The sequence below is a fragment of the Staurois parvus genome, unplaced genomic scaffold, assembly GCF_062004578.1.
Source record: "Staurois parvus isolate SC_StPar_1 unplaced genomic scaffold, SC_StPar_1.0 ptg001076l, whole genome shotgun sequence".
Classification (NCBI taxonomy): Eukaryota; Metazoa; Chordata; class Amphibia; order Anura; family Ranidae; genus Staurois; species Staurois parvus.
In genome coordinates this window covers 766,465-787,390 of record NW_028318872.1, presented here as the reverse complement: position 1 = coordinate 787,390, position 20,926 = coordinate 766,465, and the positions used below count along the sequence as shown (strand labels likewise).

The following is a 20,926-nucleotide window of genomic DNA, read 5'->3' as shown; positions in this document are numbered from 1 at the left end:
CAGACCCCACAGCTGAGACCCTGCCAGTCTGTAAGCCTGTCTACTGGGCACCCTTGCACCCTGTCTGCTGCTGAGTGCCCTGGGAGCTGCTGCTGAGGGACCCTGCACACTGTCCATGGCTGCGTGTCCCTGGAGGCTGTGTGCTGCTGAGTGCCCTGGGAGCTGCTGCTGTCTGCTGATCGCTGGTTGTCCCTGGAACGCTGACCGCTGGTCGTCCCTGTCTGGAGCCGCCTGCCGCTGAGGGTGTGCAAGCTGCTTACCGTGAGTGTCCTGAACTGTCCCCGCTGTGTGCACCGACCACTCGTGTCCTGAACTGTCCCTGTTGTGTGCACTGACCACCCGTGTCCTGAACTGTCCCCGATGTGTGCACTGACCACCCGTGTCCTGAACTGTCCCCGCTGTGCGCACTGACCACCAGTGTCCTGAATTGTTCCTGTTGTGTGCACTGACCACCCGTGTCCTGAACTGTTCCTGCTGTGTGCACTGACCACCCGTGTCCTGAACTGTTCCTGTTGTGCGCACTGACCACCCATGTCCTGAACTGTTCCTGCTGTGTGCACTGACCACCTGTGTCCTGAACTGTTCCTGTTGTACGCACTGACCACCCGTGTCCTGAACTGTTCCTGTTGTGTGCACCGACCACCCATGTTCTGAACTGTCCCCGGTGTGTGCACCGACAACCCGTGTTCCGAACCGCCCCGCTGTGTGTGCACTGACCACCCGTGTCCTGATGGCATGCCCGGAGTTTAGCTGCCTGTGGTGCCCCTGAGTGCTTGAGCCATCGCTGCCCGTTGAGTCCCTGTGAGCCCATGACCCTGGAGAGCTGGGTGGGAGCTGTGCTGTGGGGGTGTATGGGATGTACGGGGTGTATGGGATGTATGGAGATGTATGGGATATACGGGGTGTATGGGATGTACGGGATGTATGGAATGTACGGGATGTACGGGGTGTATGGGATGTACGGGGTGTATGGGGTGTATGGAGATGTATGGGGTGTATGGGATGTACGGGATGTATGGGGTGTATGGGATGTACGGGGTGTATGGGATTTACGGGGTGTATGGGATGTACGGGATGTATGGAATGTACGGTATGTACGGGATGTATAGAATGTACGGGGTGTATGGGATGTATGGAGATGTATGGGATGTACGGGATGTATGGAATGTACGGGATGTACGGGGTGTATGGGATGTACGGGGTGTATGGGATGTACGGGGTGTATGGGATGTACGGGGTGTATGGGATGTACAGGGTGTATGGGATGTATGGAGATGTATAGAATGTACGGGGTGTACGGGGTGTATGGGATGTACGGGGTATATGGGGTGTATGGGATGTGTGGGGTGTACGGGGTGTATGGGATGTACGGGGATTTATGGGATGTATGGGGATGTATGAGATACAAGCAGATATACTGACAGGAAGAATGAATGAACTACCATGGAGCTGTGAGTTCATCGAGGACTACGAGCCGACAGCCACTAAGGCTTTTAGGACTTGTAGTCTCTCCTTCACAGAGGACTGTAAATGAGTAATGCGACCAGGTGGGCAGGGCCCCGCATGGGCATGTTTTTTTTAAATTTGACAGCTAGGGAGGGGGGAGAGGATCCCCTGGTGGCTGTCACAGCGGGGATTGGGGGGTGCGGGGGCCAGTCTGATCATTACATGGTACATGTTACCCCCTGAATATGTATGTAACATGTTACAAAAGGTGAACGTATCCTTTAACATTGCTTCCCTTAATAAATGTCAGTGCTGCTGTCTCAGTTTTTGTCCATCACTGAAATGCGTCACTTCACAGGACGGATTATAACCCCCCCCCCCCCCCCCATCCCCGGCATGGTATCTTATGGAATTGGGCATTTTTAAAGGTTCAGCATTTAAAAAATTACTACTGCTGCACTAATGGAATTTTTTGGGGGGGAATTGGTCCCCCTCCCCCATGCTATTTGTATATCCCCTTGCCTATTAGTGGAGAACATTGTCACTTTACATTTCACAGATTTGGCTCCCATTGATTTCAGTCTGGTTTTGGGTCCATAGTTGGGTTTGTGGGATTCTGTGCATGGTGATGATGGGATTTACTATTCTTTATGCCCTCCATTTTCACGGAACGTCTTGTGTACTTCATGATATGTATACCTATTTATCCACCATATATATATATATAATGCATCAATCCAGCAATGTGACTACAGTAATCAAATATGTCAAATATAATATACAATATGCTGTAGACAAAATGATAATAAATGATGGATTCTCAATGTGTTTCATGAACCAAAGGCCACAGAGGAAGTCTATAAGTGTGCAAACATATTATAATAACCATCTAACCATTTTTATATTTTGATATAACATGGGCAACTCAGAGGCTTAGTGGTGGGCAGCACAGTGGCTTAGTGGTGGGCAGCACAGTGGCTTAGCGGTGGGCAGTACAGCGGCTTAGTGGTGGGCAGCACAGTGGCTTAGTGATGGACATTATAGTGGCTTAGCGGTGGGCAGCATAGTGGCTTAGTGTTGGGCAGCACAGTAGATTAGTGGTGGGCAGTACAGTGGCTTAGTGGTGAGCAGCACAGTGGATTAATGGTGGGCAGCACAGTGGCTTAGTGGTGGGCAGCATAGTGGCTTAGTGGTGGGTAGCACAGTGGATTAGTGATGGGTAGTATAGTGGCTTAGTGGTGGACAGCACAGTGGCCTAGTGGGGGACAGTAAAGTGGCTTAGTAGGGAACAACACAGTGGCTTAGTGATGGACATCATAGTGGCTTAGTGGTGGGCAGCATAGTGGTTTAGTGGTGGGCAGCACAGTGGTTTAGTGGGGGGCAGCATAGTGGCTTAGTGGTGGACAGCACAGTAGCTTAGTGGTGGACAGCACAGTAGCTTAGTGGGGGGCAGCATAGTGGCTTAGTGGTGGACAGCACAGTGGCTTAGTGGGGGCAGCACAGTGGATTAGTGGTGGGCAGCACAGTGGATTAGGGGTGAGCAGCACAGCAGATTAGTGGTGGGCAGCACAGTGGCTTAGTGGTGGGCAGCACAGCAGCATAGTGGTAGGATGCACAGCGGGTTAGTGGTGGGCAACATAATGGCTTAGTGGTGGGCAACATAATGGCTTAGTGGTGGGCAGCACAGTGGCTTAGTGGTAGGAAGCAAAGCCGCTTAGTGGTGGGCAGCACAGTGGCTTAGTGGTTGGAAGCACAGTGGCTTAGTGGTGGGCAGCACAGTGGCTTAGTGGTGGGCAGCATAGTGGCTTAGTGGTGGACAGCACAGTGGCTTAGTGGGGGGCAGCAAAGTGGATTAGTGGTGGGCAGCACAGTGGCTTAGTGGGGGGCAGCAAAGTGGATTAGTGGTGGGCAGCACAGTGGATTAGGGGTGAGCAGCACAGCAGATTAGTGGTGGGCAGCACAGTGGCTTAGTGGTGGGCAGCACAGCAGCATAGTGGTAGGATGCACAGCGGGTTAGTGGTGGGCAACATAATGGCTTAGTGGTGGGCAACATAATGGCTTAGTGGTGGGCAGCACAGTGGCTTAGTGGTAGGAAGCAAAACCGCTTAGTGGTGGGCAGCACAGTGGCTTAGTGGTTGGAAGCACAGTGGCTTAGTGGTTGGCAGCACAGTAGCTTAGTGGTTGACAACACAGTGTATTAGTGGTGGGCAGCACAGTGGCTTAGTGGGGGGCAGCACAGTGGCTTAGTGGGGGGCAGCACAGTGGATTAGTGTTGGGCAGCACAGTGGCTTAGTGGGGGGCAGCATAGTGGCTTAGTGGTGGGCAGCACAGCGGCTTAGTGGTGGGCAGCACAGTGGCTTAGTGGTGGGCAGCACAGTGGCTTAGTGGTGGGCAGCACAGCGGCTTAGTGGTAGGAAGCACAGCGGCTTAGTGGTAGGAAGCACAGCGGGTTAGTGGTGGGCAACATAATGGCTTAGTGGTGGGCAGCACAGTGGCTTAGTGGTAGGACGCACAGCGGCTTAGTGGTGGGCAGCACAGCGGCTTAGTGGTTGGCAGTACAGTGGCTTAGTGGTTGGCAGCACAGTGGCTTAGTGGTGGACAGCACAGTGGCTTAGTGGTTGGCAGCACAGTGGCTTAGTGGTGGGCAGCACAGTGGCTTAGTGGTGGACAGTACAGTGGCTTAGTGGTGGACAGCACCGTGGCTTAGTGGTGGGCAGCACAGTGGCTTAGTGGTGGACAGCATAGTGGCTTAGTGGTGGGCAGCACAGTGGCTTAGTGGTGGGCAGCACAGTGGCTTAGTGGTGGGCAGCACAGTGGCTTAGTAGTGGGCAGCACAGTGGCTTAGTGGTGGGCAGCACAGTGGCTTAGTGGTGGGCAGCACAGTGGCTTAGTGGTGGGCAGCACAGTGGCTTAGTGGTGGGCAGCACAGTGGCTTAGCGGTGGGCAGCACAGTGGCTTAGCGGTGGGCAGCACAGTGGCTTAGTGGTGGGCAGCACAGTGGCTTAGTAGTGGGCAGCACTGGGTGAGAATTACAGTCTCAGGAGAAATACAGGCTGCTCCTGAAAAAGACAGTGTAGTTGTTCCAAGAAGCAATATGATGACAGCAGCCGTCTCCTGAGGTCACCTGTGGGGGGGGGGGGGGGGGTCTTTCTATCCTGAACAATTCTTCTGGCAGTTATGGCGGCAATCGTGGTCTGCCTGACCTTGACTTGGCTTCAAGAGGAGAGAAAGAATCTTGGAAGCTGTGTAAGCAGATGATGAGGTAGTGAGCCTCTTACTAACTGACAGGTCCTCATAGTGTCCACTGCAGAAGTACATCAGTATGAAACATAAACCTGCACTACTCTACAATACCTGGTTATGTAGAACAAACACATGAGGTGCGGTCTGAAAGAACAAACTTACACAGGAGTGCCGGAGATAACAAAATACATACTATTGTAAAATAATAGTGCAAAAAACCCCACACTAGTCTATTAAAAGTCTTCAGCATCAACAAAAACTGAACCCATCTTCCAATTCTTGAATTAGGGTTCCATGGGGTGCAGAGGTGAGAAGCGTCGGAAGAGGATTGCAGGGGGAGCAGTGTAGAATTAGGGTTCCAGGGAGCGCAGAGGTGAGAAGCGTCAGAAGAGGATTGCAGGGGGAGCAGTGTAGAATTAGGGTTCCAGGGAGCGCAGAGGTGAGAAGCGTTGGAAGAGGATTGCAGGGGGAGCAGTGTGGAATTAGGGTTCCAGGGGATGCAGAGGTGAGAAGCATTGGAAGAGGATTGCAGGGGGAGCAGTGTGGAATTAGGGTTCCAGGGGATGCAGAGGTGAGAAGCGTTGGAAGAGGATTGCAGGGGGAGCAGTGTGGAATTAGGGTTCCAGGGGATGCAGAGGTGAGAAGCGTTGGAAGAGGATTGCAGGGGGAGCAGTGTGGAATTAGGGTTCCAGGGAGTGCAGAGGTGAGAAGTGTTGGAAGAGGATTGCAGGGAGGGCAGTGTGGAATTAGGGTTCCAGGGGGTGCAGAGGTGAGAAGCGTTGGAAGAGGATTGCAGGGGGAGCAGTGTGGAATTAGGGTTCCAGGGGGTGCAGAGGTGAGAAGCGCTGGAAGAGGATTGCAGGGGGAGCAGTGTGGAATTAGGGTTCCAGGGGGCGCAGAGGTGAGAAGCGTTGGAAGAGGATTGCAGGGGGAGCAGTGTGGAATTAGGGTTCCAGGGGGCGCAGAGGTGAGAAGCGTTGGAAGAGGATTGCAGGGGGAGCAGTGTGGAATTAGGGTTCCAGGGGGCGCAGAGGTGAGAAGCGTTGGAAGAGGATTGCAGGGGGAGCAGTGTGGAATTAGGGTTCCAGGGGGCGCAGAGGTGAGAAGCGTTGGAAGAGGATTGCAGGGGGAGCAGTGTGGAATTAGGGTTCCAGGGAGCGCAGAGGTGAGAAGCGTCAGAAGAGGATTGCAGGGGGAGCAGTGTGGAATTAGGGTTCCAGGGGGTGCAGAGGTGAGAAGCGCTGGAAGAGGATTGCAGGGGGAGCAGTGTGGAATTAGGGTTCCAGGGGGTGCAGAGGTGAGAAGCGTTGGAAGAGGATTGCAGGGGGAGCAGTGTGGAATTAGGGTTCCAGGGAGCGCAGAGGTGAGAAGCGTCAGAAGAGGATTGCAGGGGGAGCAGTGTAGAATTAGGGTTCCAGGGAGCGCAGAGGTGAGAAGCGTTGGAAGAGGATTGCAGGGGGAGCAGTGTGGAATTAGGGTTCCAGGGGGTGTAGAGGTGAGAAGCGTTGGAAGAGGATTGCAGGGGGAGCAGTGTGGAATTAGGGTTCCAGGGGGCGCAGAGGTGAGAAGCGTTGGAAGAGGATTGCAGGGGGAGCAGTGTGGAATTAGGGTTCCAGGGGGCGCAGAGGTGAGAAGCGTTGGAAGAGGATTGCAGGGGGAGCAGTGTGGAATTAGGGTTCCAGGGGGCGCAGAGGTGAGAAGCGTTGGAAGAGGATTGCAGGGGGAGCAGTGTGGAATTAGGGTTCCAGGGGGTGTAGAGGTGAGAAGCGTCAGAAGAGGATTGCAGGGGGAGCAGTGTAGAATTAGGGTTCCAGGGGGTGCAGAGGTGAGAAGCGTCGGAAGAGGATTGCAGGGGGAGCAGTGTGGAATTAGGGTTCCAGGGGGCGCAGAGGTGAGAAGCGTTGGAAGAGGATTGCAGGGGGAGCAGTGTGGAATTAGGGTTCCAGGGGGCGCAGAGGTGAGAAGTGTTGGAAGAGGATTGCAGGGGGAGCAGTGTGGAATTAGGGTTCCAGGGGGTACAGAGGTGAGAAGCGTCGGAAGAGGATTGCAGGGGGAGCAGTGTGGAATTAGGATTCCAGGGAGTTGCGTAGGTGAGAAGCGTTGGAGGAGGATTGCAGGGGGAGCAGTGTGGAATTAGGGTTCCAGGGAGCGCAGAGGTGAGAAGTGTTGGGAGAGGATTGCAGGGGGAGCAGTGTGGAATTAGGGTTCCAGGGGGCGCAGAGGTGAGAAGCGTTGGAGGAGGATTGCAGGGGGAGCAGTGTGGAATTAGGGTTCCAGGGGGTGCAGAGGTGAGAAGCGTTGGAAGAGGATTGCAGGGGGAGCAGTGTGGAATTAGGGTTCCAGGGGGTGCAGAGGTGAGAAGCGTTGGAGGAGGATTGCAGGGGGAGCAGTGTGGAATTGGGGTTCCAGGGGGTGCAGAGGTGAGAAGCGTTGGAAGAGGATTGCAGGGGGAGCAGTGTGGAATTAGGGTTCCAGGGGGTGCAGAGGTGAGAAGCGTTGGAGGAGGATTGCAGGGGGAGCAGTGTGGAATTAGGGTTCCAGGGGGTGCAGAGGTGAGAAGCGTTGGAAGAGGATTGCAGGGGGAGCAGTGTGGAATTAGGGTTCCAGGGAGTGCAGAGGTGAGAAGCGTTGGAGGAGGATTGCAGGGGGAGCAGTGTGGAATTAGGATTCCAGGGGGTGCAGAGGTGAGAAGCGTTGGAAGAGGATTGCAGGGGGAGCAGTGTGGAATTAGGATTCCAGGGAGTGCAGAGGTGAGAAGCGTTGGAAGAGGATTGCAGGGGGAGCAGTGTGGAATTGGGGTTCCAGGGGGTGCAGAGGTGAGAAGTGTTGGAAGAGGATTGCAGGGGGAGCAGTGTGGAATTAGGGTTCCAGGGGTGCAGAGGTGAGAAGTGTTGGAGGAGGATTGCAGGGGGAGCAGTGTGGAATTAGGGTTCCAGGGAGTGCAGAGGTGAGAAGCGTTGGAGGAGGATTGCAGGGGGAGCAGTGTGGAATTAGGGTTCCAGGGGATGCAGAGGTGAGAAGCGCTGGAAGAGGATTGCAGGGGGAGCAGTGTGGAATTAGGGTTCCAGGGGGTGCAGAGGTGAGAAGCGCTGGAAGAGGATTGCAGGGGGAGCAGTGTGGAATTAGGGTTCCATGGGGTGCAGAGGAGAGAAGTGTTGGAAGAGGATTGCAGGGGGAGCAGTGTGGAATTAGGGTTCCATGGGGCACAGAGGTGAGAAGTGTTGGAGGCAGGAGGTACAAGGGCGAGCAGTTTTGCTCAGTACATCACCGCTACTATTGTATGTTACATTCAGGTGTACCTCGGTTTATGAATTTAATGCGTTCTCCGGGACGTTTCATTTAGCAAACAATTTTTAAACTGAAACGCGGCTTCCCATAGGAATGCAGGGAAAACCAATGAATCCATTCCGGAGGTCAGAAAAAGTAGAAAAAAAAGTCGATGTCACTATAGGGCAGTTCCATTTTTTCAATGTAATTACTGCTTTTTTTCCCCTTCACTATAGCTCAGATAATCAGCTGTCACTTCCCCCCTCCCCCCCCAGCTAAAAAAAATAATGTTTCCTTTTAGTTTATTTCTCCGAGTTAAAAGAAACAAAGTTTCCTGTAACTCCGGGGAAAGTGACAGCTAATCCTGTGAGCTACAGTGCAAAAAAAAAGCCACAATTGCATTTAAAAATCGTCACTGTGACGGGGGGAGGGCAGGACAGAACACGCAGAGCAGATGATAAACACACAAAGCTTTATTAAAACATGACAGTCACTCAATTGGGGTCTGCAGGTACCATGGCAGTACCCAGTGTAGGGGAATAGCAAGGAGCAGGCCCCAAATAATTGTAATCCGGCCCCAGGGGGGCAAAGCTAGAGTCTCTATAACAGTTTGTAATCCAAGCAGGGAGAAGAAGGGGAAGAGAGTTCAGGAACAGTCCAGGGGGAAATAAAATGGGTGCAGACACTCACGGTTCCAGCAGGGATGCCCAAGTTCACAGTAGAGGACACCCAGGGGGGGGCGACCCTCCTCAGCACACAGCAGAGGGTCCTAACAGCAGGTACCAGTCCTGATTCTCCAGCAACAGCACACAAGCACTCCTGGGCCGGCAGTATGGGCAGTATAGTGGCAGATACTTTCCCTGAGTCCCGAGTATTAGCAGCATATTCAGTGGGTAATAATCCTCCCAATCCTGTTACTAAAGCAGAGTGCCAGCGGGTAATAATCCCCCCCTGATCCTGCTCTGTTTAATGCAGAGTGCCAGCGGGTAATAATCCTCCCGATCCTGCTCTGTTTAATGCAGAGTGCCAGCGGGTAATAATCCTCCCGATCCTACTCTGTTTAATGCAGAGTGCCAGCGGGTAATAATCCCCCCCTGATCCTAGGTCTTTGCAGAGTGGCTGTGGGGGTCTCGCCTCGGTGTAGATTTCCCAGCAGCTGCGCAGTAGACAGAACGACCTGGGACGCTCCGCACCAGCCTTCTTAAGGTCGCTCCTGGTTGTCCCAGCGTGCCTCATCGGTCGGAAACAAGGCACACCCCCTTGACACGGGCCACGCTCGAGAACGCAGCCTTTGTCTGTCGACGAGTGTAGGCACAGGAAACTACCGTGCCCGCGCTGCAGTCGCCGGGGCCGTATGGTGTCAGGCTGACTGCCGTGGCCCGGAACATCCCTATGGGAAGTTCGCTCCTCTCCAGCCGGATGGCAGGAGAGGTGTGAACCTCATTGCAGGGAACTATCTTCCCCCCTCCAGCTGCTCCAGATGTGGGAAGACAAGTGACAGAGAGAGAGTCGCACCTCTCATCCTGGACCGCCCGTCTTCAAAGGGTCATGACAGGATGAGACGGGGGTGTGGGGGAAGGTGAGCCAGGGGGAGAAGCGCACAGCCTGGCACACTGACAGTCACCGCCATACACTTCGTATTGTGAAAAAAATTCATAAAAAATTTGTACACCGAGGAGTTATTTTCAATGGATTTTCATTCGTAAACTGAAAATTACGGTAACCGAGGCGTTGGTAATCCGAGGTACACCCGTACTTATATACATTGTTTGGCATTTTCCTGCTTCTGACCACAGCACTCCCTACACTGGGCTGAACATGACATGCTCCTGATTATTGCTTACTTCACATTATAGACAGGTGTGGTTCGTTTTGTTCCGAATCAAAATTCAGATCAATTAATCATTTTTCGAAGATTCAGATGTATCCAGATTTCTGAACTACAATAGTAATGAATTTAAATGAACTTGAAACAACAATTCAAAATTTTGTCTGAAATTTGAATCCGAATACACAATTGAATTTGAACACAGGAGTAAAGTCAAACTGAATAGAAAAGAATGGAGGAAAACAGAACAGAATAGAACAGAAAATAATGAAACAGAATAGAAAATAATAGAATAGAATAAGAATAGAATAGAGCATGAAGTTTTGATTCATTGTTTAAATAATTTTGTTTTGTTAACTTTGTTTAATTTGTTTTTGGAATTTGTTTTGTTTATTCATTTTCAAATTCGATTGAAATTTTCCAAATTCAGTGTGCCAAAAGGCATTGTCCTGTGTACATCGGGAGTTGTGCAACTGGTGCTATTCTGAGCATGTGTGTTACCACGTCTGTTCTTTTATCGTGGATCATGACTTGATATTTTGCTTTTTGAGATCTTATAACATGCTGCACTTTGTCAGACAGTTTCTTTTTAAGTGATTTCTTGATTCAACAGGTCTGGCAGTAATCAGGCCTTGGTGTGGCAAATGTAACTCAGCTTTCCAAAAATGTGGTTAATCACAGTACATACATGATTTAACATGGGGGGGGGGCAATTACTTTTTTACATAGGGCCGGTGGGTTTGGGCAGCTTGTTTTCCTTAATAAATGAAATCATAATTTAAAACACTGCATTTTGTATTTACTCGGGTTATCTTTGTGTAATATTTAAATTTGTTTGATAATCTGAATAATTTAAGTGTAACAAATACAGTTGCAAGAAAAAGTATGTGAACCCCTTGGGATTCCGTGGAGTTTTGCATGAATTGGGCATAAAATGTGCTCTGAACGTCATCTAAGTCACAACAATAGAAGAACACAGTCTGCTGAACATAATACTACACAAACATTAGATGTTGCCATGGTTTAATTGCACATAACATGTAAACATTCACAGTGCAGGGAGGAAAAAGTATGTGAACCTTTTGACTTAATAACTGGTTGACCCTCCTTTGGCAGCAATAACCTCAACCAAACGTTTCCTGTAGTTGCAGATCAGACCTGCACAATGATCTGGAGTCATTTTGGACCACTCCTCTTCACAAAACTGTTTCAGTGTAGCAATATTCTTGGGATATCTGGTGTGAATCGCTCTCTTAAGGTCATGCCACAGCATTTCAATGGGGTTGAGGTCAGGACTCTGACTGGACCACTCCAGAAGGCGTATTCTGTGCTGTTGCAGCCATTGTTTTGTTGAATGACTTGTATGCTTTGGGTCATTGTCCTGTTGCATCACCCATCCTCTGCGGAGCTTCAGTTGGCGGACAGATGGTCGTACGTTTTCCTGCAAAATGTCTTGATAAACTCTGGAATTCATTTTCCCATCAATGACAACAATCCGTCCAGCCCTGAGGCAGCAAAGCAGCCCCAAAACCATGATGCTCCCTCCGCCATGTTTCACAGTGGGGATGAGGTTTTGATGTTGGTGTGCTGTGCCTTTTTTTCTCCACACATAGTGTTGTGTGTTCTTCCCAAACAACTCCATCTTGGTTTCATCTGTCCACAGTATATTTTGCCAGTAGTGCTGTGGAACATCCAGGTGCTCTTTTGCAAACTTCAAACGTGCTGCAATCTTCTTTTTGGACAGCAATGGCTTCCTCCGTGGTGTCCTCCCATGTACTCCATTCTTGTTTAATGTTTTCCTTATTGTAGATGTGTCAACAAAAATGTTAGCATGTGCCAGAGATTTCTGTAGGTCTTTAGCTGACACTCTGGGATTCTTCTTTACCTCATGCAGCATTCTGCGCTGTGCTCTTGCAGTCATTTTTACAGGACGACCACGCCTAGGGAGAGTAGCAACAGTGCTAAACTTTCTCCATTTGTAGACAGTCTGTCTTACCGTGGACACAGGAACATCAAGGCTCAAGGAGATACTTTTGTAACCCTTTCCAGCTTCATGCAAGTCAACAATTCTTGATGGTAGGTCTTCTGAGAGCTCTTTTCTGCGAGGCATGGTTCACATCAGACAGTGCTTCTTGAAACCAGTAAACCCAAAACGGGTGTCAGCAACACATCCAATATCATCACACTGATTGGAGTCAAGGTTGGCTCACTCCTGGCTCCAATTAGCTCTGGGAGAAGTCATTAAGCTAGGGCCTCACATACTTTTTCCTCCCTGCACTGTGAATGTTTACACGTTATGTGCAATGAAACCATGGCAACATCTAATGTTTGTGTAGTATTATGTTCAGCAGACTGTGTTCTTCTATTGTTGTGACTTAGATGACATTCAGAGCACATTTTATGCCCGATTCATGCAAAACTCCACGTAATCCCAAGGGGTTCACATACTTTTTCTTGCAACTGTATGTAAAAAAAGGAAGGAAGCAAATACATTTTCACAGCACTGTCGCTGTCACGGTCTAGCCTGTAGTTTGCGGTTCGTGAAATTCTTACCTCCTTGCTCCAGTGGTGCTGCTAAACCTGTGACTTCATTCACATGCGCTGCTGTCTTCTGTGTTCACCTATGGGCATCGCCTGCTCTACTGTGGATTTATATCCCCTTCCCTTCTATCACTTCCTGTCCTGATCCACAGTCTGCTTCCCCCAATATATAGGCATGCTCAGTGCAGCTTCCTAGTTTCTCTGTGATTCTGGTTTTCCTTGTATGACTTGTATTCTGTAAAGAAGAATAAAGCAGCTGAATGCATGTACTCCTGCGCTGGACAGTGGACTCCACAAAGTCAAAATCCCCACATGAGTATGAAAGGAATGCAAGCCTTGCTGCCCTCAATGGACCAGGAAAATCCAAAGAGAACTGTATAGAAGAAACAAAGAGAGGGCGCACGGCCCTAGTGCATTACCTAGTGTTCACTGCCTCTGAGGAAGAGGTACAACCTCGAAACACGCCAGAAACAGCTATCTAGAGGTCTACAGTCCTCCACCAGACCACTTCCAGGGGTTTTGGACCACATTGCATCCTTTGCAACATGCTTTGCATTTGATTTTATTTCTCTTGTGAGAGTTAATTCCACACTGCTCCCCCTGCAATCCTCCTCCAACACTTCACACCTCTGTACCCCCTGGAACCCTAATTCCACACTGCTCCCCCTGCAATCCTCCTCCAACACTTCACACCTCTGTACCCCCTGGAACCCTAATTCCACACTGCTCCCCCTGCAATCCTCTTCCAACGCTTCTCACCTCTGCGCCCCCTGGAACCCTAATTCCACACTGCTCCCCCTGCAATCCTCTTCCAACACTTCTCACCTCTGCGCTCCCTGGAATCCTAATTCAACACTGCTCCCCCTGCCATCCTCTTCCAACGCTTCTCACCTCTGCACTCCCTGGAACCCTAATTCCACACTGCTCCCCCTGCAATCCTCCTCCAACACTTCTCACCTCTGCACCTGCTGCAATGTTCCTTCAATACTGTCCCATTTTCCCCCCTGAAATCCTCTTCGAGTACTCCTGATCCAGCACTGCTCATCATGCAATCTCTTCCAAAATTGCTCGCTTTTGCAACCCTGCTCTCTCCTTCCCCCTCTGCACCCCTCTTCCAGCACTTTTCAACTCTGCACCTCCAGGGAACCAGAACATGTTTACAGGATATCCTCAGCAGTCTACTGTTTGTCATTTATGCGATCTGCAGTTGCCTATCAAATTACATTTTTTTATGGTTTTCTAAGAAGTGCTAAGCCTAGCACACATGATCAGAAAATCATACGGAAATTCCCGCTTTTTAAGTGATCGTACGATAATCTGATCGTCCGTACACAGCTATATGAAGGGATGAAATGTGTCTCATATGATATCAGATCATAAGATTTAATCTGTACAGTTTTCATCAGAAAATACAATACAAATACATGACATCACTCCCGAAATTTCTTGACTACTGCACCATAGATAGGCTTGTCCACTCCTACTTCCACCATTGCCTATCCATACCACTCCAAACCCCCCCCCCTTTAACCAAATAAACTTTACAAAAACATGACACCATTTTGGAGTAAATGGCCAACATGGCCTTTTATTAACAACTTCACATTTTACATACATCAACCGTTCCTTAACGAAACCAAAGAATTGTTGTTGGTCTTCAAAGGCACCCACAAACGATCCAAAATGCACCTGCGGACAACCCTATACACTAGGCCTCCAGCCGCAACCAACCAGCTCGGAGACAACCATACCGTCCGCAGTGCAGCACCACCACCTTCCAGTTAAACCTTGGTTAACTGGGAATATCCACCGGGCCCCCCATACCACGGATGGGGTCCCACACCATTGTTTTTCCTTCCAAGATGAGAACCGCCTCCAAAGACCAACAACCGCCCACGAACCAACATAAAACCCACCCCTCCAACCAGTGTCACCTTTTTTTTTTTTTTTTCTTCGAGATTCCTGCGCACCTGCCCCCGGACAAGACTCTATACCCAACCTAACAGGGAGGGCGGGAGGGAAGCTCTGGTCCTTGCACCCATCCAGCTGCACTGACGCCCCTTCCGCAGCAACCCCCACCCTACGGTGCCACAGACACCTCCTACACTCCACATCTGCCAATCCCGTACTTCCCAATGCATTCCCCACCCCTTGGAGCTAAATTTTAACCCTTTCCGTTCCCTACCACTCTGGGCCTAGTCATGTATGCCCTGCGCTATTTCCATTCTTCCCTATTCGCTACGGGCATTTCTTTCTGTTGTACAAGAATGTTCGTAACGTTGGCAGCCTCTTCACTTTCGATATGAGACTAGGATGCAACCCCCCCAAAAAAAACAGACGATCATTCGTCCAATATTCTCATTGTGTATACGGGGCTTTAGTTTTGTGGGCTGTGGCCAAACTGTACTCTCAGAAGTAACCATTTTCATTTTTAAAACCTCTCATTATCTGGCAGTGTTGACATTGAAGAGTACAAAAGCATCTTGGCGATGATTACTGCTGTCGATGAGATAAACCAGAACCCCGATCTCCTGCCCAATGTCACCCTGGGCTATCATATATATAGTACTTGTAATGATCCAGTGAGATATTTGCAATATGCCACGAAGATATTGTCTGGAAAGAAGGAAGCTTTCAACTATTACTGTAAGGGAGACGGAGAAGTGGCCGGTTTTATTGGTGACAGTACTTTCTATTCGAATAATGCGATGGCCCAATTGCTCAGTGTGTATCGGTATACACAGGTAAGTGATCACTTCTATATATTATGTATGTGTAGCGCTACAACAACTTGGATGGGGTCTAGGGGTATGTGGGATGCCCAAGGAGCTGTAGAACTTGAGGACAACTTCTTAGCACACACTGCACAAAATGTGGAACAAACATCAGCAACAGCTAATTTAAGGAGCACTGAGTCCGCTTTGTTGTACCTCCTCAGACCCAAGATACCTCCTCAGACCCTAGATGAATCCTTCCTCTTTCACCCGGCTGTCCTGAGGCTATCCCTGGGCAAGGGATTCTAATATCTGCAATTAAGTAGTCCCAGATGAGAACAAGTTGGGTGTTGCACCTGACCGCCCGCTCCCTTTTGTGGCCCAGGGGGTGGAGGAGTTCTCATACTGTCCTGTCCTGTTGCTTGGTGGGTTGGTAGCTGCTTTCAAACCTTATGCTGGGCTAGCTCCTTCCCTGCTGACAGGTTGTCCTCCCTAGGAGACTTGTGGCACAGTGGAGATCCTTCTGTCCAGCATCCAGCCAGTAACTAGGCTCCCCTCCCTGGGGCCTTCTCCCGGGCTCCACACTCCAGCACCTTCTCTCAGTCCATCTTTCACCTGACTCAACTCCAACAACAAACCCTGCTGCTCAGGCTATGCCACATTTAAGGGCTGTCCTTGACCACACTACCTGGCCTCTTGCCTGGGGATTGGCCAAGATCCCCTAAATATGCAAATCTGGGCCTACTACCCTCCGCCCCTCTTCCAGAAAGTGCCAGAAATTTCTGGAAGGGTGGAGGGCTCCAGAAGCCCTAACCTGTAGAGCCTCTCAGCTTGTCCTGAGGTGAACTCACTACCTCATTCCCAGGCTGGCTCATCCCAGGCCGCTTCTCTAACAAAAATCCTATCTAGCTAGCCTAGAAGGGGCTACATATGTATTATGGCGTGTTCAATAGATGGCTCTGTACAGTCTGGGTGGGATATTTTAGATTTACTTTTCCAGAATGAGTGCAGATCAGAATACCAGAAATTTGAATATTTGGTGTACACAGAACATTGCAACTTGGGGGAATTATTCAGCGATTATTATCCACAAATCCTTCTGGGTCCACCATTTTGTTTAACAGGTTTAGTTGCTTGAATGAGAGAACACTCCAGGTGGCATGAACTCTGCATGTTCGTTTGGTATTGTGACGGGAGGTAGGCAGGACAGAACACGCAGAGCAGATGATAAACACACAAAGCTTTATTAAAAAAATGACATTCACTCAATTGGGGTCTGCAGGTACCATGGCAGTACCCAGTGTAGGGGAATAGCAAGGAGTGGGCCCCAAATAATTGTAATCCGGCCCCAGGGGGGCAGAGTTAGAGTCTCTATAACAGTTTGTAATCCAAGCAGGGAGAAGAAGGGGAAGAGAGTTCAGGAACAGTCCAGGGGGGAATAAAACAGGGGTGCAGACACTCACAACTCTGACAGGGATGCCCAGGTTCACAGCAGACAACAGCCAGGGGGGCGACCCTCCTCAGCACACAGCAGAGGGTCCCAACAGCAGGTACCAGTCCTGATTCTCCAGCAACAGCACTTCTAGGCCTGCAGTATGAGCAGTATAGCAGCAGGTGCTTTCCCTGAGTCCCAGGTATTAGCAGCGTATTCGGTGGGTAATAATCCTCCCAGTGCCAGCGGGTAATAATCCTCCTGATCCTTCTCTGTTTAATGCAGAGTGCCAGCGGGTAATAATCCCCCCGATCCTACTCTGTTTAATGCAGAGTGCCAGAGGGTAATAATCCTCCTGATCCTTCTCTGTTTAATGCAGAGTGCCAGCGGGTAATAATCCCCCCGATCCTACTCTGTTTAATGCAGAGTGCCAGCGGGTAATAATCCCCCCGATCCTACTCTGTTTAATGCAGAGTGCCAGCGGGTAATAATCCCCCCCAATCCTACTCTGTTTAATGCAGAGTGCCAGCGGGTAATAATCCCCCCGATCCTACTCTGTTTAATGCAGAGTGCCAGCGGGTAATAATCCTCCTGATCCTGCTCTGTTTCATGCAGAGTGCCAGCGGGTAATAATCCTCCTGATTCTACTCTGTTTCATGCAGAGTGCCAGCGGGTAATAATCCTCCTGATTCTACTCTGTTTCATGCAGAGTGCCAGTGGGTAATAATTCCCCCTCCCGATCCTAAGTCTTTGCAGAGTGGCTGCGGGGGTCTTGCCTCGGCATAGACCTCCCAGCAGCTGCACAGCAGACAGAACAACCTGGGACGCTCCCCACCGGCCTTCTTAAGGCAGGTGTAGGACGCTCCCGGTTGTCCTGGTAACCGTGGGCAGCGTACCTCGTTGCCCGGCAATGAGGCACGCCCCTTGACACAGGCTGCGCTCTGGAGAGCGTGTCCTTTGTCAGTAGGCGAGTGCACGCGTGGGAAACTCCCGTTCCTGCGCTGCACTCGCCGGGGCCGTGCGGCATCAGGCTGACTGCCGCGGCCCAAAACATCTCTGTGGGAGGTCCACCCCTCTCTGGCCGAATGGGTGGAGAGGTGTGAACCTCACTGCAGGGAACTATCTTCCCCCCTCCAGCTGCTCTGGATGGGGAAAGATAGTGAGGGAAAGGTGACAGGAGTCACATCCTGGACAGCCTGGCTTCAAAGGGCTGTGACAGGATGAGAGGGGCGTGGGGGGAGGTGATTCAGGGTCCTCAGAATTTCTAGTGATCCAGGGGAGAGCGCCTAGCCAGGCACACCATGACAGGTAGGTTTTTAGAGTTGCCTTTGGATCTAGTTCCCAAAATATTAGCTCAGCAATAATGAGATGTAAGAAAATAAGCTGTGCCATTTGTGGAAGTCTCCTTTATGTAGTTGTTTTTACACCAATCAGAATTGAATGTATCTGGACATCTGCTGACATTATTTTGATTAGCACAAAAAATACTACTTTTACTGAAATAATCATCCCCCAAGACCGTACTCAGTAGAGTAGTCAATGACTTCCAACACATTAATCATCCTCACCAAAAGAAAGCTCTAGTTGTGTGAACAAAATGATAATATTTTAGTTTTGGGTGCAGTGTTGCATCACCGCGCAATTGTCATTCAAAGTGTGACAGCGCTGAAAGCTGAAAATTGGCCTGGGCAGGAAGGGGGTCAAAGTGCCCGGTATGGAAGGGGGTTAAGGACAGTAGATATCAGGGAGGACTTACTGTTTTACAGCAGCCTATTCCCCCTGAGGTCATCACAGAGGACAAGGGGGCCCTCTTTACATCTGGAGGAAAAGAAATGTCATTTCCAAACACGGAAAGGTTTCTTCACAGTAAGAGCTGTGAGAATGTGGAATAGACTCCCTCCAGAGTTGGTTGTGGCCAGCTCAGTGGATTGCTGTAGGAAAGTCCTGGATTCTTTCTTGGATACACAGAATATAACTGGATAGAACATTTATAGGGAAAGTTGATCCAGGGAATATCCGAATATTGATCCAGGGAATATCCGATTGCCTCTCGGGGGATCAGGAAGGAATGTTTTCCCTGCAGGAGGAAATTGGATCGTGCTTTGCTGGGTTTTTTGCCTTCCTCTGGATCATCTGTGGGTGTAGGATTATAACTTTTTTTTTTGTTCTGTGGTTGAACTGGATGGACTTTTGTCTTTTTTCAGCCAGAGACTAACTATGTAATTATGTAGCCTTAGAATGAGGAGTTGTTGTAGGTGAATTAGGGGCTGAATGTGAGGGTGTAGAAGGTAAGTAGGCATTGTGTGCCGTCATCTACTTAGATCTCTAGGGTATCAATTCTGACAAGTACTTCTTTTTATTAGAACAGAGGAAATAAATATAGTTACATAGTTAGTCTGGCTGAAAAAAGACAAAAGTCCATCCAGTTCAACCATTAAAATATGATAGAGATCTTTGTGTGTCATTTATATATTTACTTTGAATAATAATACCATCCCATGAAAATATCTCCCAACGTATCATCCAGCTTAGTTATCGAGTCTCTCACCCTCACCCGAGTGATGGAAGAATGTATCCAACTTTATTCCGTATGACACCGGACAGTCAGGCCTATTATACGGCTGTTGTACATTTCTTGAAGCATTTTGGGTGGAACTGGGTTGGAATACTAACATCATTGGAAGGCAGAGGTGGTGAGGAGGCCCAAGAACTGATCAGGATGATGAGCCAACACGGGATCTGCGCATATTATATCTATGACTTCGCTTCAAGTACTGAAGATCAATATCGGAAATTAATGATGATGTACAAATCATCAGCTAAAGTCGTGGTAATGTGTGGAACTTTCACAGAGTTCTTTTCTCAGCTTGCTTCTCGTATAGAGTCTCATATGAAGTCTGCTATAGAAAATATCACATTTATTTTCCCACCGTCGTGGAGTAAAGGCTTAGATATCGACTATGGTGATTTCCCACCAGTCAGCTGCATCTTCATATTTCAGTGGCCACAAATGAAAAGCGTGAACTTCAATCATCGTGGTGTTGGTGTCAACTTCTCCAGCTGCTTAACTGACCCAATACTGCAAGATATTGGGATTTCTTTGCTTCGGTGCCTTTCCCCAAATCCGGACAAAAATAACCTTTTTCAATTACATACTCCTCTCCCTCTCAGACCTTGTACAGATGGAAATATTTCTGAAGTATTTTTTCATTATACATCTATACCCTCCTATGCATACAGGGCTGTGTATGTTCTGGCCCACGCTCTACACGGAATGTACACCAAGAAAATACAATCTGAACAAACTGGATTCCAGCACAGAGTGAGTTGGATAATAAGTGCTTATGTTACTCGGGGGGCGTATTTACCACAAGGTAAACAAGGCATTTGCCTAGGGCAGCATTTTTTTAGGGGGGCCGCACTGGGACATGGGGACCAGGTGGGATCCAAGAGAGGCTGTGGGCTGCTTGATGGTGTATGCAGAGTCCCACTGTCATCCCCCCATGGAGAGAGCCTGATGGTGACCAACAACACCCCTGATCCAACCTCACCCAAGAGAGCCTTCCACTAACCCCCCCACCCCTCCCCCGACAGAAAAAAAGATAGTCACCTTCACAGCTCTGGACATCCCCCCCATGGAGAGAGCCTGATGGTGACCAACAACACCTGTGCTCCACCCCCACCCGAGAGAGCCTTCCACTAACCCCCCCACCCCTCCCCCGACAGAAAAAAAGATACTCACCTTCACAGCTCTGGACACCCCCCCCATGAAGAGAGCCTGACAGTGACTAACAACACCTCTGATGAATCCCCAGAAAGAGACACTCACCTTCACAGCTCTGGACATCTCCCTCCAAATGGAGAGAGCCTGAGGGTGACCAACAACACCCCTCCTCCACCCCCACGAGAGAGAGCCTTCTACTAACACCCCCCGTCAGAAAAAAAGACACCTTCACAGCTCTGGACATCCCCTCAATGTCCTCTACAAATCTCTGCCAATCCCTGCACTGGCTTCCATTCAGTGTCTTCCACCCCCATCTGCCAATCCCTCCACTGGCCTCCATTCAGTGTCCTCCAACCCTCTCTGCCAATCCCTCCACTGGCCTCCATTCAGTATCCTCCATCACTCCTTGCCAATCCCTCCACTGACCTCCACTCAGTGTCCTCCATCCCTCCTTGCCAATCCCTCCACTGACCTCCATTCAGTGTCCTCCACCCCTCTCTGCCAATCCCTCCCTTGACCTCCATTCAGTGTCCTCCACCCCCATCTACCAATCCCTCCACTGGCTTCCATTCAGTGTCCTCCAACCCTCTCTGCCAATCCCTCCACTGGCCTCCATTCAGTATCCTCCATCACTCCTTGCCAATCCCTCCACTGACCTCCACTCAGTGTCCTCCATCCCTCCTTGCCAATCCCTCCACTGACCTCCATTCAGTGTCCTCCACCCCTCTCTG

The 20,926-nt window shown here is 49.9% G+C and overlaps 1 protein-coding gene across 1 annotated transcript in view; it reads left to right on the top strand.

Annotated features, from left to right (window-relative positions):
• LOC149440547 (vomeronasal type-2 receptor 26-like) overlaps window positions 1-20,926 on the top strand; it is a 68,970-nt gene that overhangs the window by 14,536 nt on the left and 33,508 nt on the right. The window contains exon 2 of the mRNA XM_089658491.1: window positions 14,781-15,069. Within this exon, the coding sequence (XP_089514617.1) occupies window positions 14,781-15,069 (289 nt within the window). The remainder of the gene's footprint in view (window positions 1-14,780; window positions 15,070-20,926) is intronic.